Source organism: Nicotiana tabacum, chromosome 11, assembly GCF_000715075.1.
Source record: "Nicotiana tabacum cultivar K326 chromosome 11, ASM71507v2, whole genome shotgun sequence".
Taxonomy (NCBI): domain Eukaryota; kingdom Viridiplantae; phylum Streptophyta; class Magnoliopsida; order Solanales; family Solanaceae; genus Nicotiana; species Nicotiana tabacum.
The window spans coordinates 137,692,178-137,709,507 of record NC_134090.1 but is presented as its reverse complement, the minus strand read 5'-3'; the positions used below and the strand labels follow the sequence as shown (position 1 = coordinate 137,709,507).

The 17,330-nt window shown below is 35.2% G+C and overlaps 3 protein-coding genes across 3 annotated transcripts; 2 read left to right on the top strand and 1 right to left on the bottom strand.

Annotated features, from left to right (window-relative positions):
* The first annotated feature begins 1,812 nt into the window (after positions 1-1,812).
* LOC107781854 (cytochrome P450 CYP73A100-like) lies at positions 1,813-3,632 on the top strand. The gene is given in 2 exon segments (NM_001325325.1): positions 1,813-2,697; positions 2,793-3,632. Coding segments are annotated over 2 exon segments (1,614 nt in total). The 5' UTR covers positions 1,813-1,822; the 3' UTR covers positions 3,532-3,632.
* Positions 3,633-3,717: 85 nt separating this feature from the next.
* On the bottom strand, positions 3,718-11,934 carry LOC107781853 (DExH-box ATP-dependent RNA helicase DExH10). Its single transcript, XM_016602650.2, has 16 exons — positions 10,807-11,934; positions 10,020-10,334; positions 9,809-9,913; positions 9,631-9,699; positions 9,275-9,442; positions 9,124-9,195; positions 8,928-9,044; positions 8,591-8,815; positions 8,345-8,503; positions 7,425-7,514; positions 7,194-7,286; positions 6,282-6,435; positions 5,645-5,793; positions 5,475-5,570; positions 4,325-4,417; positions 3,718-4,085 (listed from the first exon to the last, which is right to left on the bottom strand). Exons 1-16 carry the CDS (start codon positions 11,788-11,790, stop codon positions 3,975-3,977), a joined length of 3,000 nt encoding a protein of 999 aa, XP_016458136.1. The 5' UTR covers positions 11,791-11,934; the 3' UTR covers positions 3,718-3,974.
* Positions 11,935-14,515: 2,581 nt separating this feature from the next.
* Positions 14,516-15,835, top strand: LOC107781857 (uncharacterized). Its single transcript, XM_075224431.1, has 4 exons — positions 14,516-14,986; positions 15,074-15,188; positions 15,234-15,308; positions 15,393-15,835. Exons 1-4 carry the CDS (start codon positions 14,516-14,518, stop codon positions 15,833-15,835), a joined length of 1,104 nt encoding a protein of 367 aa, XP_075080532.1.
* Positions 15,836-17,330: the final 1,495 nt, after the last annotated feature.

The window sequence follows — 17,330 nt, the reverse complement described above, 5'->3', positions numbered from 1 at the left end:
GATTTGATATGATAGCGTCGTAACTTTATTTTTTTCTCTCATCTTACCCTTTCTTATTATAAAATAATCATATTTTATCTTTTACCCTACTTTTTTATATAATAATTCTACTTCATATCTTATTCTTTATATTGTTAGTGCATGACATCATGAAACGACGGCAAATGGCACAATTTATTCAAACGTTTTATTCATCAAACAATACAATACAATACGATATGATACATTATGAAACGACATGTAACAACCATCCAAACAAGCTGAAAAAAGAAAGTGGTAATAAGGCAACTATCTTGAAATTTGAATGCAAGAGGTGCGGCGTCTACTTTGTGAACCCAAAGAATTGAACTATTAAAAAATAAGAAGAATTAAACAGATAGCCACTCATCCAACCGATTAAATAAAAAATACTTTACAAATTTATAATATATGTTTAATTCATGTATAATATGTATTTAACCATATAAAATTAGGGTATAATTTATGTATACCGTCTAAAAAAGTAAACAGTAAATTTGGTCGATTATTTGTGTAAAGATCCCTAAAATTAAAGTTTGAGATTCTCATAAGAGACCTATCATATGTTAAATATATATGAATCTCCCCACTTCCCATATAGTCACTTTTCTTATTTTTTGGAGATAGCAAATTTGAAATGCCACGGAATGTACTTAAATATAAGTATCAATTTTGTTGTGTTTTACTTAAGTGTATTTTGGTCTAAAATGTCACATTAAAAAGTAACTATTTTTCAATGACATCTCAAAAGACGACTAAATATTAGAAAGTTGCTCAGTAAATGGTCATTCCACGCCATTTTTACATTTAATCGGTCCATCTTTGATAGTACCAAAAAGAGGAAATGATCTCATACTATCACTTATAATTTGAATAGAAGAAAATAACTCTATAAAGATCTAATGTAATTTATGTATTGATTTATCTTTTAATAATTTTTCATATAAAATACGATATAACTAATTAACATAACGTTTAATTGAACCACAAAATCAAATCATATCTCCAGCACAAGGAGAATTTGCACGAATCTATACTCCCCATACCAAAAGGTTCATATAATAGATAAGAGCAAAAAAGAAGATATAATTACCCAATATTACTTTTTCTGAATAATTGGATATACAAAAAGTTGTATTACAAAGAGTCAATATCAATCTCACATATTTTTGTGAATATATAGTATAAATGAACCGAATTAGGCAAGTAGATACGTTGTGATACTTAGAGGTTTTAAAATTCAACTGATAACCAAAAGGAGTGGTTTTTAATAATCATGGAACTTAACCAAAGAAAAGAAAGGTTAATTCTTTTATTACGATTTAAGTAGTATACATTGACAATAAAAATAGATTTTGTGCTATCAACTAATTTTAACTTATGATTGCATGTTAGTCATCATTTTAACATGTTATTTATTAACGTTTAAAATGACTTAATTATATAAATATTGTTTCACCATCAGTTAGACTCTTCTTGTTATATTGGTGGCAACCGTCTTGAAATGTGGAAACCCTTAAAATGAAATTAATTAAAGACAAATTGGATTCTTTCACTTTTTATTGCATAGAAAGAATGTAGAATGTTTAAATATAGGTAAATTTGCTTCACCAACCATATGTTTGACCTAATTGATAAACTTACATTCTCCTACCTAGATTTTCGACGTGCCCATGGATTGGTACCCAAAACCATTGGACACCAACTTTCCTACCCCCCACCCCATCCATGTTATTACTCATATATACGTCCCTTCTCATTCCAATCCCTTGTGTCCATTTTTCTTAATATTCACCTCTAGCTAATGAAAAACATGGCCAAACTTCTCAACAAGACCATCTTTTGCATTCTCTTTACACTTGCATTTCTTTCATTTGCCAAGTTACTGTCCTCCTACCTATCTATGCCTTTCCCTCTTAAGTACATGTCACTTATTGTCCCTTTACTTCCCCTTATAATCAACTTCCTCTATGTTAAGCCCCAAAACAACCTCCCACCTGGTCCAACAGCAGTCCCAATATTTGGTAATTGGCTTCAAGTTGGCAATGACTTGAACCATCAACTCCTTGCCACCATGTCACAAACCTACGGTCCTATATTTTTACTCAAACTTGGTTCAAAAAACCTAGCTGTGGTATCAAACCCAGAGCTAGCTAACCAAGTTCTACACACACAAGGGGTCGAGTTTGGGTCCCGTCCACGTAACGTTGTCTTCGACATATTTACTGGTAATGGACAAGACATGGTGTTCACCATTTATGGTGACCATTGGCGAAAAATGAGGCGTATTATGACGCTTCCATTTTTCACTAACAAAGTGGTGCACCAATATAGTGATATGTGGGAGAATGAGATGGACTTAGTTGTTAATGACTTGAAGAAGAATGAAAAAGTGAAATATGAGGGAATTGTGATTAGGAAACGATTGCAGCTGATGCTGTATAACATCATGTATCGAATGATGTTTGATGCCAAATTTGAGTCCCAAAATGATCCTTTGTTCATTGAGGCAACAAAGTTTAATTCAGAGAGAAGCAGATTAGCTCAGAGCTTTGACTACAATTATGGTGATTTTATCCCTTTACTTAGACCATTCTTGAGAGGGTACCTTAACAAGTGTAAAGACTTACAAACAAGGAGACTTGCATTCTTCAACAATTATTTTGTAGAGAAAAGAAGGTAATCCATTTTTCCCTAATAATTATGCTTTATTTTAATTATTGCAGTAGTGACTATTCATGTTTAACATTTTCTTCAAATATTTTTGAGAACAGGAAAATAATGGATGAAAATGGAGAAAAGCATAAGATAAGCTGTGCTATTGATCACATTATAGATGCCGAAATGAAAGGAGAAATAAATGAGCAAAATGTACTCTATATTGTGGAGAATATCAATGTTGCAGCAATTGAAACAACTCTATGGTCCATGGAATGGGCCATAGCTGAACTTGTAAATCATCCCATTGTTCAACAGAAGATTAGGGATGAAATCTCAACAGTCCTCAAAGGCAGATCAGTCACAGAATCAAACCTCCATGAGCTGCCTTACTTGCTAGCAACAGTAAATGAAACATTAAGACTCCACACACCAATACCTTTACTTGTACCCCATATGAACCTTGAAGAAGCAAAGTTAGGTGGTTACACTATTCCTAAAGAAACTAAGGTGGTTGTGAATGCGTGGTGGCTGGCTAACAACCCTGCTTGGTGGAAAAACCCAAATGAATTCCGGCCCGAGAGGTTTCTTGAGGAGGATAGTAGCACAGAGGCAGCTGTTGCTGGTGGCAAGGTAGATTTCAGGTACTTACCATTCGGTATGGGGAGGCGGAGCTGCCCCGGAATCATCCTTGCACTGCCAATTCTGGGGCTTGTCATAGCCAAACTGGTGTCAAATTTTGAAATGCAGGGTCCACCAGGTGTGGAAAAGGTTGATACAAGTGAAAGAGGAGGGCAGTTTAGCTTGCACATTGCAAAACATTCCACGGTTGTCTTCAAGCCTATTGCTGCATAATATGCTTAAGCTATCCTTGTTTTAATTATATTTGTCTTACCAGAAAGCAAAACTACTAAGTTACTCGATAAAGATTTCAATGAATATTACAGTTTTTGTTACCTCTTTGCATCCCGAATATCATTTAGTTAGTTCAAAACAATGGAAGTCTTCACATTCTGTGCCTATCCTACAGCAGCTAAGACATTTGCAGGTGAAATATTTTACCTTCCAGCATCAAATTTTTCATATATGTGTAGTTGTGTATTACAAAAATGAGACAGCAAATTCATACCACTTAACTACAAAAAGCTATGACTAGGAAAACCCACTTCCGCTACACATATTATCACTCATAGTTCCTCAAACAGTAGAACGCAATTTGCTAGCTAATCCCCATATTGATGGACGAAATGTACACAAGCACTTACTCTGATGCTAATGAAGCTCCCACGTACACGCTCCTAGAGGTACAGCGAATTTGCAAACATTATTCCTCGTCGGAGGCTTTCACTGGCTGCACCAAACTTGTTCTCCAAAGCCACATCTCCCACAGCATGTGCAGCAGCTTTCAACTGTAAATCCAAGAGACAAAAATTCCATTATTTCATTCCAAATATATATGGGGGGAACTCATATCTAGATGTATTATATAATGTTGACATGCTCATGTCAACGTGTTGATGAAAAAAGATAATCAACTTATTTAGTGGAAGTACTCCTAGATGCACCAAACTAGCTGGTCAAATCCGTGATTTTTAATGCCGGGTACATTTTTCCACATAAACACAATACATAAGTATCCTTGAATTACCTGGTTCAAAAATTCATCAAGCCTTCGTGCCAGCCGAATGATGCTTCCTTCAAAGATATCGGTCATTTGTATAACCTCCGCGAAAGATGCTCCCTAAGAGAAACCATAAATACAAATAAGAGAAAAAATTGAAAGCCTCCGAGTTTTTTCTCTGACTTTTATTGGAGGCAAGGAAAGACCCTGGATCAACTCAATGTGGAAGGAAAAACCCTTTTAATCTTCGTTTCAGTTCATTGTATTTCAGGTGATTTAGGCAATCATTCATTTTTACTCAAAGAAGAATCTTGCAAAACTAAAATGATTTCTTGAAGACTGAGCTTGAAATGAACTGAAAAATACTCTTCCATACAACAACAACAACAGCAATGACCCAGTAAAATCTCACAAGTGGGGTCTGGAAAGGGTATCATGTACGCAGACCTTACCCCTACACCGAAGGAGTAGAGAGGTTGTTTCCGAAAGACCCTCGGCTCAAGATAGACGGAAAACACGAGAAGCTAGTTTGATAACAATCAAGTGTCCCCCAACTGGTATTAGTCATAAAAAAGGTAGGCAAAAGCAATCAGCAGTTCCAACTAGAAAATTATGGTTCCAGAATAAAAATAATTGCCCTATAGCAGATTAATATTCCTGAAAATGTCTCTTGTAGGTAAATCATGATCCTGGAGCTTAACCAAAATGATGAACATGAGAACACATAGAGTTAGGTGAACACTGAAGGCAGAGGACTTCCAGTAGGTTTGCAAGTACTCCTTCCATCCTAATTTATGTGATGGTGTTGACCGGATACGGAGAAAGAAAGAAAGACTTTTAAAACTTGTGGTCGAAACATCCTATAGATAATTTTGAGATATAAATCATTCATTAAGGGTAAAATGGAAGTTTAAACTAAATTGTTTCTAAACATAGAAAGGTGTTATTTGGCTGAAGCATGGAAGATGATGCCCATTAGATGGTAGTTTCTTTGGCTTGAAGCATGGAAGGAAACCTAGTTTCAATCATAAGCGCCTTTAGAGTTGACTTGCAGAAAAAAAAACAAGAATACAAATCTATGATAGTAAAGTAGGACATAAAGATGAACTTCTAGTATCGATCTCTAATTCAAGCATGGAATTGAGAAGCAACACATGGCAATTGAAGCTTTACTCACCTTTGACCAACAATAGATGACATCCATCAAGAATGGTCGTACCGATGCCGCAACATATTCTTCAACGTTTATCTCCAACTTGCATTCACGTTGAATCTGCAAACGTAGAGAGTTTTTAGTTGTGCTTCTGACATACAAAGATTGAAGATCAAAACCCTTATTAGACTGACCTCTGCTATTCTTCTTGCATTATCTTGTAGTTGCTGCAATGGTCCAGCAAGCTCAGCTCTTAAATTTATTTGTTCATTTGATTTGTCTCCTGGGATAAAGCAGCTTGCTAGGGCTGCAGTTTGATGATGATCAAGATTGTTGAACATACCTAGCAAAACCAAGATTATTCAGAATATCATATACCGACGATTTGTATCTAATTTTAGCACCATTGTAGGAGTACTATGTATCCAAAGCGTGGAAGTGTCAAACAGAAGATAAGCAGCTTATAAAGGGCCAGATGCCCAAGGAAAGCTAAAGCACCCAGAGTGATTACTGAATCCAGCTACCAAATGTATTCAAGGATAACCTATATACATACAAGAGACTACTGGACAATTAAAAAGAAAAAAAGGATTAGTTCTTTTTAATTTTAGTTCCAGTGCAGCTATCGTGGTTGCATATAGATCTTTAGATCGCAAAAAGACTAACCCAGGCGCCCATGCCTCGGTTTAATTTGAACTCACTCGCTTTTTTAGCTTAAGAGTGAAAACTGTATCGTCTTTATGCTTTTCCAAACCATACACATTGATCCTACCCTAAATCAAGTCCAAAGTAGTTAAATTGCATGCTCTTATGGAACAGTAGTCACATTACCATTACACATCAGTTCAGTAACAAGGAGTTCATCCCCAGTGTCTATCAAGCAGGCTGCTCGTCCCTTCAACTGCACAACACCATCAGCATCTATGTGACCCAGCTTCTTCAGGACTTGGGAACGGTTTCTAAGTTCATCCCGAAATTTTTGAAGCTGAAAAATCATCAATTTCGTATTAAATAAATAAATTAACAAAATCCAGTGAAGTGCTAAAAGGTAATAGCAAACTCCAAGGATCACTGTAAGTGAGGTTTTATGTATAAATACCATCTTTAAACTAAAAAGAGTATCATAATCGTATAGAAGAAAACTTGAGAAGAGTAAGAGCAAAAAAGTGCTACAAGATATAAAATGTTCAGAAGATAACTTCTAAACCTTTTAGATGTAAAGAGAAAGCCAATCTTGAAAAGAAAAGTTAGATCAGAAAGTGACTCTAACAAATTAATATAAGAAAAAAGAAACAAATAAAAGTTAAAGAAAAATGACCCGAATAGAGTGGGATAGATATAGAGGACTACAACACAACAACAACAACAAAAAACCCAGTGAAAAGGTCTGGGGAGGATAGTGTGTGCGCAGACCTTACCCCTATCCTATGAAGGTACAGAGGGTGTTTCCAAAAGACCCTCGGCTCAAAAACAGTAAAAATGAAGCAATAGAGAAACAATAGATAAGACAATGGAAGCAAATAATACAACGAGTAATAACAGAGATCCAGAGATATGAAACTACAAGAATAGTGTCAATCCTACCGATAATAATGACACACCGTATAAAAACAAGGGGCTAGGAATAGAAAAATACATGACTAGTACTACTACAAGGGGATAGATATAGAGGCTTGAAGCAAAAACTAACTAGTCTGGGATGGAGTAGCTGATTGAATGATTCATGACACATCAGAAATTTACCTGTGAATCACGCATTTTTGACTTGAGTTGTTGAATTTCATGGTTCACTTCTGCCTTTCTCTGGAAACTCTTAAGTTGATGTTCGTCTTGTGACTGCTCCGTGTGTGCAACATCATGTGTAGAAGTAGCGACAATAACTAAACCATCATCAAAAGGATAAAAGCAAATATTTCTATTTTTCATGCATCCTCAAGACTAAACAGATTATTCAAAATAAACTTCTTCTCGTACCTTGTGCAGTGGGTGAGCAAACAATTTTTTCTCTAGTTCTTCAATCTGGTTCACTATATCAACAAATTCGGGATCTTCAAAACCCATGTCCTACAATGGTAGAAATCAGGAAAAGCAGCAACAAAATTATCTTGATCAGTATACTACATTTTTTGTAATGTTCATTTCACAACCAGCAAATCTTCGTTATACTTGACCCAAACAGAAGAAAATATTATAGCTGGACATGACACTAAACTCATGTGAGATTACAAGAATAACAAATTCAGAATCCTGACCAGCATAAGATGAATGCCGGAGAAAGTACGAATGGTTATTCTCAACAAGCTATAGAAGGACAGTAGAATGGTACTTGGCAACAAATGGAGCTATAATACAGAATGGATGACGATAACGTGATAATGATAGCATAATCAGCTGACCAAAGATACATCACCTTTCCTGCTCTTTCTTCCTCTATTTTTTCTGTTTTTTAACTGAGAGAAATGTGTATCATCTATTTTTTTTTTAAAAAGTCCGTAAGGAGGTAGCCTAGACTACAATCATATAGGGTATACATCAACCACGACGCGCATATAGCTCCCTTTATTTGTTAAGGAACAAGTAAAATACTGCTGGATATACACATGGCTCCAGTTTCCTACAAGTGACACTAATTTCTGATTTGCGACCAAAAGTCCTGGTTGCTAACATGACCGACAATATCCCATGACAGAATTTTCAGGCAACCGGATAAAATATCAGAACAATGAACCAAAAAGACCATCATCCATTAAGATTCCAATCTTCTCTCAGCATTAGGTGTTAAATTTTGGCTTTTACCAACATATGCTTCATAATAAAAATGGCCTAGTTCCATTTCCATATAAAAAATGGCAAATTTCCAATCCAATGGGAACCAGCACTAATATAATTCCTACCTTTACAGGGTTAAGCTTTGGGAGGCCTTGAGGAAAACGTTTCTGAAGCTCCTGTACAGCAAGCAGGATGCTTTGCCTTGCTTCCAATGGCCGAAGATCCCCAGGAACAGATATTCTAAGTTTACTGAGCGAAGAAATCAGGGGTAATTGAACAGGAACCTAAAATTTGGCAACATACTCAGGAATAAAGTCATATTCTAATTAAGTTGTAAGCAATGAATGATTATTACAAAATTATGTACTCACCACATGCATTTCTCCCTTCTCCCCTGGACGAGGAGGACATGGTTTGGGTTGAGAACCATTTTCACCAGAACCAAGAGAGCAATGAAGTAGGGTATCAACAATATATCCAGTGCCACGTGAAGCAGAGAGTGCAGCAGGCAAAGAACCTGACGGTGCCGGAGGCTTCCTCACCACATTGACTACAACACCCCAACCCCAATCTTTTCCACCTTCCCATACCTTCACCTGCAATCACCAAAGCAATCTACACGCTAAGATGAACCGTCTAGACTAATCAGAGCTCAATCTACTCACAGAAAATGCAGCAGAAAATAGAGATGCTTCTCTCGCCACTTACCAGCCTACCAGGAAGAAGAAAATGGAGAACCCTTTCAGGTCGTGTTATTTCAGCCATAAGTTTTCTTTCACGTTCTGCTATCTCAAGTTTTAGTTTATGATATTCTGCAACCTCAGCCTACAAGTAGACAGAAGCAAGTTCAGGATATACGGCATAAGAATATATATGTAAAATACCAAGATAACAACTTTATTACCTCCCCGGATGCATCAAGCATCGCAGCTTCTTCTTCCAGCTTAGAGACCTTCTTCCCAATGTCAGGTAACGCCTAACAAAAAGACAACCTCACTGTCAGTCATTACATATAACGTAGTCAAAGAGAAAATGGACTTAGACAAAGAGAAAACCTTTTCATACTGAAACTGGTGAAATGAGTTTTTGATAACATGCTCAGCAGTAAATTGGCCTTGGGCATGACTCATTAAATTCAAAATTGTGTAGTAACTCAGCCTAAATGTGCTGACTAATGGAGCTGGCTTACCCAATACCATGTCCTTGAGGCTATTCATCTCCATCTGAAATCATCAAACACTACGTAAGCCCTCGATCTAAACAGCTAAGAAGAATAGAAAAGATGCCTTAGATATACTTAACTACATAGTTTGCATATGCTTAAGTGGCAAACAAAAAACACACAATTCAAGAAGGCAATAACAGTTATAAACAAGATACTCTTCAAGTGAGAATATTACTACCAACTTACCTGCTCTTCAATCATGATAATACAAATACCACGGTCATCTTTGCCACGACGTCCTGCTCTTCCACTCATCTACATGAAAGAGAGGAGAATATGAAGAATCAAGAACCGAAATGCAAATGATATTTAAGTCATGTTATATGGGCTTTTATGTCATGTTATATGGGCAATTCTGACTCACCTGAATATACTCACCAGATCCAATGTAACGATGACTATCACCATCCCATTTCTTTACATTGGTAAAAACAACAGTTTTTGCAGGCATGTTTAGCCCCATGGCAAACTATCAAAACATTAGAAGGAAAAACAACAAAGAAGAAAAAATCATTAGGGGTGTTTAACTGCACAAGATAAAAAGACCCACAAAATATTAAAAGAAAAGTCATTACTGTCTCTGTTGCAAAAAGAGCCTTTATAAGTCCTTCTTGGAAGAGAAGTTCCACAAGTTCCTTGATAACAGGAAGCAGGCCAGAATGGTGAACAGCAATTCCACGCTGAAGTAGGGGCAACATCAATTCAATAGCTGGTAAGTTTCTATCTTCCTCGCTCAAGCAATCCATTGCATTACGGAAAACCTCATACACTACTTCCTTCTCCTCTTCGGTATTAAAATCAAGCTTGGGCATAGACATTGCATGTTGTTCACATTCTCTTCTACTAAAACTGAACACAATGACTGGCTGAAACTTCTTTTCCATGGTCATCTAACAGATAAAGAATCAATTGCTTCAGTGATATGAGGCATCAACATTGTTATAGTAAATCATTAAAGCAACTATAAAGGAAAATGCATTAGGACACAGTGCCATAAGCACAAAAGAGTAACAAGGTCCATGGGGCTTGAAGGGAAAAGCGAGAAGTGGAGCGCACTAAAGAAAATTTAAAAATATCATATGTATGAATATAGTACTATGATAATCAAATTGCAATTAAAATAACTAATTTCAACATCCAACGTAGAATAATGCCGATATTAATCCAACTCCTCAAAATTGACATTCAAAGAACTGACTGCAATCCGTTGGATCACTTTGATAGTCATTGACTTCACTCATGAAGCAAGCTTAATTTTGTAATAACACTGTTATGGGGAAAAAAATAATTTATAGAACAAAGAAAGAATTAAAAGAAAAAATAAGAGAATATAATATCATCTAAAGACCAGACTACACACACCTTGACAATTTTGCAGATATCCGATACACCAGAAGAAGAGCCACCTCTAGCAATTCTACCTCTAACCTTAGCAGCATTTGCAGTGCTCTTATTTTCCCCCGATTTCTGTATTGCAAGACTATCCTGCATCTTAACAAAATTGTCCTCCCTAAACTGCTCATTCTCATCAACCACAAGATACAATCCAGAACCACCCACAGGGAACATATAATGCTGCAAAGGGGTAGGCCGAAAATCTGTATACACCACATGACAAGGCTGCTTATGAATATTACAAATCCATTCAGCAAACTGAGTAGCATTCGACATTGTAGCCGAAAGAAACACCATCTTAATAGCCGGTGGCAAGAATATAATACTCTCTTCCCAAACTACCCCTCTCTCGCGATCTTTCATGTAATGTATCTCATCAAATATAACCCAAGCTACTTCCTTTAATACCTCAGAACCTCTATAAAGCATACCCCTTAAAATCTCCGTCGTCATCACCAAACAACTTGCATTTGGCGAAATTGTGACGTCACCAGTCATCAAACCAACATCACTAAACTCATGGCTTAATTCCCTATACTTCTGATTGCTCAATGCTTTCAAAGGTGAAGTATAAATAACTCTCTGCTTATCCCTAAATGCCATTGCGATTGCGTACTCGGCGACTGCTGTTTTCCCGGCGGAGGTATGTGCGGATACAAGAACTGATTCTTTGCGTTCCAAGCAGGCGACGGATACTTCCTGAAATGGGTCGAGCTTGAAGGGGTAGGTTTTTGCCATTTCGCCGTTATAAGAAGGGTTTGAGAGGGCTCCATGGATTGTTTCGTCGTTGGTTGAAGTGTAATTAGTTGGAACTGCTACCTCGTGGACACAGGTTCGAGCTAAAGTGACTCTCTTTGAGGAGGATGAATTTAGCTTCTGGACTGAGTTCACGTCGGAGTTCTCCTCCTCCGGTTGCTTTCTTTTCCCTGCAGTCGGAGAAGAAGACTCCATCTCAGCTTGTTTTAGGGTTTAGGCTTAAACCCCTCTCTGAAGTATACAATCAATTCTGGCAGCCCGCTCTCCCTGAAAGAAAATAGGTGATGTTTATTTGGGAGAGAATGACAATAATGGGTCCTTAGTGTTATAAATATACTTGGGCCTTGTTTGCACTTAACCGAGATATGAATCTGAATCATTCAGATCTATCTCATTAAGTGCATTTGTTTTTTAAATCTTAACCCTAATTATTCAGATTCAGCCCATTAATTTATTTGTTTTCTCTCTCTTAAAAGCTCTTAATAGGTCTGAAAGGATCTTATTCGGGCAGATCCATAACAGAGTCCTACTAGTGTTCAGACTCTTTGAAAAAAACGATACTACGTTATTTCCGCAAAGATTCGCTCAACGATAAGCCTTTATTTTAGCAAAGTTTCACGCTTTCTTCATCATCTGTGCATATAAGTATCACGCCTCCACTCTTCATCTATCATCTTCTACTCAAGCTTGTTTTCTCTTGAACAGGTAAGATTTTAAAATCTTTAGAAAGTATTTTGTTATTATATTGTGAAATTTGCAATATACTTGCCTATTATTTTGTGAAGCGAGTTTCAAGATTTCAATTCGTATTCTCTAATAGTTAATTCTAAAGTGAAAAATTAAGCAAAAAGTTGTTCAAACTCTGGCATTAAACTTTGATGAAAATTGGAACTTAGAGATGTGTTAATTCCTATTGATTTCTTATGCTTCAAAAAATTGTGAAGCTTCGGTCGAGTAGAAAGTGTTAGAAGAATATTAATGAGTGTAAAGAATTAATCTGAGCCTCCAAAATTATCTGTTCAAAATCACAAAATAAAAATTAAAAAGAGTATAAAGAGTTGTGTCTTCCTTGAGCATCTATGGAAGTCCAACTGCCAAACTTCATCGAAGCATATTTCTATGAATATATTCAGATTTCTCCACATATTTTGACCAACAGATAAAGAACTTTTAGCATGTTCTGTGTTTCTTTTAGATAGATTTTTTTTTTTCCAAAGATCTCCACTAGCCATGTACTACCTTAGCTTTCTTGGAAAAGAACAAAATGTAGTTAAGAATTTATAGCATGCTACTTCTCGGAGGACCTCCGTTCTGGAACTGTTAGCTGTTTGCCTTATGTTTATTCTTTGTTCAATTGAATATTCAAGTCTCTTTCCTTCTTTTAATAAATGTCTATTCCTCCCTCATATCTTTCTCTGCCCCCTTCACAATAAATTGAAATTCATGTTCACTTGTATGAAGAGTAAAAGATGCTTACGCACTTGTGTCTGCTTCTATAGATTTTTTCTGCTAAATATAAATCTCTTTTTCTATTTTTGATTTTTTATATTGATTGTCTCGGTCTGCTACTTCTATTTTCATCAGTCATATCCTATAATCAGTATTATTTTATATTTCAGCTATGGAACAATCTAGTGAAAACTCAAGAGCGAGTTGGAAAAATATGGACGTAGTAAAAACGTTTTTAGAAAGTTGTATTCAAGAGATATCCTTAAACGGGAGACTTGGAAGTAGTTTGAAGGCAGATTCATGGAACAAGGTTAAACTAGTTTTGGAGACTACTCATGGCTTTAGCATCACACAAAAGCAGATGAAGAATCATTATGACTATCTAAAAGAAAAGTATCAAGCTTGGTTGCCAATAACTAAAAAGACTGGCAATATTTATGACCCAGTAACCAATACCATTCTAATGTATAATAGTGAGTGGGATGAATACATAAAGGTTAGTTCATTATCTAGTAATTTAGCCTTTTATTTTCTTTTTTCCGTAAGAAAAGGATTTGACATGCATATTAAAATTTCTTTATTATAGGCTCATCCAAAAGCAAAGGCATTGAAGACTTCACCTCTACCCTTCCCTGATCTTTGTACTAAACTTTTTGAGGGTTCTACAACAACAGGAATTCATGGTTGGAGTCCAAGTTGTACATATCCTCGTCCTGTTGTCTCTTCTGTATCTACTACTATAGATATAGATACACTTGATAGCGTCGAAGATCTAGTTGGTAACAAAAATGATGGAGCTCCTACTAATTATCCATCTCAGTCTTCAGTTCCAAGTGAAAGGAAACCTTTGGGAAAGAAAAAGAAGTCTTCATCGTCTCAATTGGAAATTGATGAGAAGATGAGTAATGCATTAGATATATTGATTAAAAATAATAACGGACCTGACATTGGGGAATGTATGGAAAAATTAGATGCACTTGGATGGGAAGAACCATTATACAGTGCAACTATTAGCATACTTTGTGAAGGTGACAGCTACAGGAAAGCGTGGATGAAAATTCCAGAGGACGACAAGTTAAAGAGTTGGATTAAGGACATGGGAAAAAAATTGGGAATTCTTTTATTTTGATAATTAGCTAGATTATTCAGTAGACGTTAATAATATGGAACCTTCTTTGCTTTTTCCAACTAGTATCTATTATGCTTATTCAATTTTTTAATAATATGGAACCTTTACTGTTTTATTCAACTAGTATCTATTATGCTTGTTTAATTTTTTAATATTATATTATGCTTAGAACATTTTGTTTCTGTGATATACCTTTTTAAAATATCTCGTTTGACGTATGTTTGATGTCTATGGTATTGTTTTACTAATTAATTTAGTGTACTTATGTAACTTTTTTGTTTACATACAATGTTATGCTTACTATCGTGTATTATATATTCTCTTTGTTAAAACAGTTTAGACATGGACACTGGAGATCAAATATTATGGTTGATGTGCTTGTATTGGTGTAGAAATCATTTTAGACTCAAGAATATCCAAAGAAATAAAGATTTAGCATTGTCTTTATCTGGTGATAAATACACATCAGAATTATTTTCCGGCTCTAGTCGACAATGCTTAGAATTGATGTGCATGTCTCGTGATGCGTATGTTCAACTATGTCAGCATTTTAGACATAAAGGATGGCTCGTAGATAGCAAACATATTTCTGTCGAAGAAAAGATTGCAATATTTTTGACTATTATAGGTCATAATGAGCGTTTTGTGGTTATCAAGAGAAGATTTCAACATTCTTCGCAAACGGTTCACAAATATTTTCACGAGGTTCTTGAAGCAATGATGAAATTTGCCAAAGAGGAGATATCGTCGACAACATCCGATTCAAATTTGCATATTCCTAGTTCTCATAAAAAGCTACGAAAAGTTTTTAAGGTATTATGTATTTTAAAATTATTATATATTTTCGTTAAAATTTTTTTATAACTTTTAACTTAAAAATAATTTTTTATTTATTTGCAGGGAGCAATAGGTGCACTCGACGGGACATTAGTACATGCAGTTATTCCAGTTAATCAACAAATTGTTTACAGAGGAAGAAGAAAGGGCAAATGTTATCAGAATGTTTTAGCTATATGTGATTTTAACATGGTCTTCACTTATGTTTATGCTGGATGAGAAGGGGTAGCACATGATGCACGTGTTCTAACAGAGATCGCATCTAATCCAAATAATGGCTTTCCATTTCCTCCTCCTAGTAAGTGATACAACTTATTAAGTTATTGTGAAATAATAAGTTAGATGTTTATTATGTCCATTTAACCTTCTATTTTGATGACAGACAAATATTATTTATGTGATGCGGCATATCCCAACACTCGAGGGTTTTTAGCGCCATATCGTAATATTCGATATTGGTTAGGAGATTATCATCGTAGACGGGCCATAAATAAAGAGGAAAAGTTTAACCACGCTCATGCCCAACTCAGAAATGTTATTGAACGTGCTTATAGAGTTTTAAAAGCAAGGTTCCCAATATTGGACAAGATGGCTCCATATTCTATTGATGTCCAAAGAGATATTGTTATTGCATGTTTTGCAGTTCATAATTTTATCAGGAAAGAGCATCTAAATGATGACTTGTTTAATCAATATGATTTACCTCAAGTAATATTTGAGGAAGAAGGAGAACTCGAACAAGAATTGGATGAAACAAGTGGACCTAGTTGGACAGCTGAAGATTCGCAATTTATGAACAATATGCGTGAAGAACTTGCACTTTAGCTAATGCAAGGAAGAGGAAATACTTGATAGTTTTGTATTATCGTTATTAGAAATATATTTTTAATGTTTGAACATTAGAACTTGAAAAATGTTTAATTAACTATTTTATTTGAGTTTTATATATGGTATGTTCAAATATAGATAAATTGTACAAATTCAGATACTAAAAACAAACAGTCTTAATCATTCAGTGTTCAGACCTAATGACAACATATTAATCATTCAGTTGTGTATTCAGATTCAGACGTCTGAATCTTAATACACATCTTCATATTCAGATGTGTATTCAGATTCAGACGTCTTAATCTTAATAAAAACAAATGAGGCCTTAGTCTACCCCGCGTGTACCTATCTTAATAAATAAAAATTTATTTTTAATTTATCTTTAAATTATAAAATAACAATATAAATTTCTGAAAATGATGAATATTGATCATGCATAATTATCTCTTTAAAAACAAAAACTACCCAACATAAATACTCAATCATCAGTCAATAATTCGACTGAAAATTTATTTCTAATGACGAAAATTAGAATTAGAAGTGTGTATTTGATTTTGAAGAGTCACTATTCAAGTGAGATTAATATTTAAACATATTTAAACGATTTGAGCATAAAACCCTAATAATAAATTAAGATAAATACAGATAGAGGAGAGATAAACAAGTAATATTACGCGGATTAAACATACCTTTTCAGAAAATTGATTCTTTAATCAGCAACATCGACTAAGAGAAGGCTTTGTTGAAGAACCCTAACATTTGGTCTCGTGCTTTTGTTCTTGAATAAGAGTACCGATCTGTTTTGGGTGTTCTTTAAGTGATTTGCGGGTGGGTCGGATAAAATGAATCGGGTCGTGGGTTAATTAAAAAATAGGGGTGGGTTCAATCGTCCAATCAAAGAATGCCAAGTGGATATTTTAATTTAATTGGCGGAGTAGACGGTGGAGGGACATTTTAGTTTCTGGTCCCAAACGGTAAGGACTTTTTTAATTAAATAGTATAACAGGGGTCAGATATGACTTATTTTAGATAGTAGAGGGCCATTTCTGGCCCTTTTCCGTATTTTTTTTTCAAATGACAAAAAATCGATTAGGTAAAAAATATTCATGTATGACATGGTCCTAGAAGAAGAAAAAAAGCAATAAAAATACATCATAAATCTCACAGAATTAACAATCACTATATACTATAAATAAATTCTAAATTAAATGCAAGCAATAATTGTAGTAAAAAACCCCACTTATATTCATCCTGTTATAAATATATTATATTATGGATGTTAATTTAGTACTCCGTTGTAAATAATCTTCCTGAAGAAGCTTATCCATATGGGACTCCACCGTAAATATGTTTATCCATTTAGTACTCTATTGGAAATAAGCTTCCTGAAGAAGCTTATCACTTCGGTACCCGGTTATGGATAAACATTACCTAGGTAGAAGATTATCCATACCGGGTATAATAAGCTTATCCATTCAGTACTCTGTTATGG

Bases quoted from the DNA above. Each gene is read 5' to 3' on its own strand.
- LOC107781853 (XM_016602650.2), bottom strand. From the start codon at position 11,790: ATGGAGTCTTCTTCTCCGACTGCAGGGAAAAGAAAGCAACCGGAGGAG. The intron at 9,914-10,019 runs GTAATGACTTTT...ATGTTTTGATAG, and splicing joins CTCTTTTTGCAACAGAGACA to TTTGCCATGGGGCTAAACAT. The intron at 7,287-7,424 runs GTACGAGAAGAA...CACACGGAGCAG, and splicing joins TTGCTCACCCACTGCACAAG to TCACAAGACGAACATCAACT.
- LOC107781857 (XM_075224431.1), top strand. From the start codon at position 14,516: ATGGACACTGGAGATCAAATATTATGGTTGATGTGCTTGTATTGGTGT. The intron at 14,987-15,073 runs GTATTATGTATT...ATTTATTTGCAG, and splicing joins AGCTACGAAAAGTTTTTAAG to GGAGCAATAGGTGCACTCGA. The intron at 15,189-15,233 runs GTGATTTTAACA...CTGGATGAGAAG, and splicing joins TCAGAATGTTTTAGCTATAT to GGGTAGCACATGATGCACGT.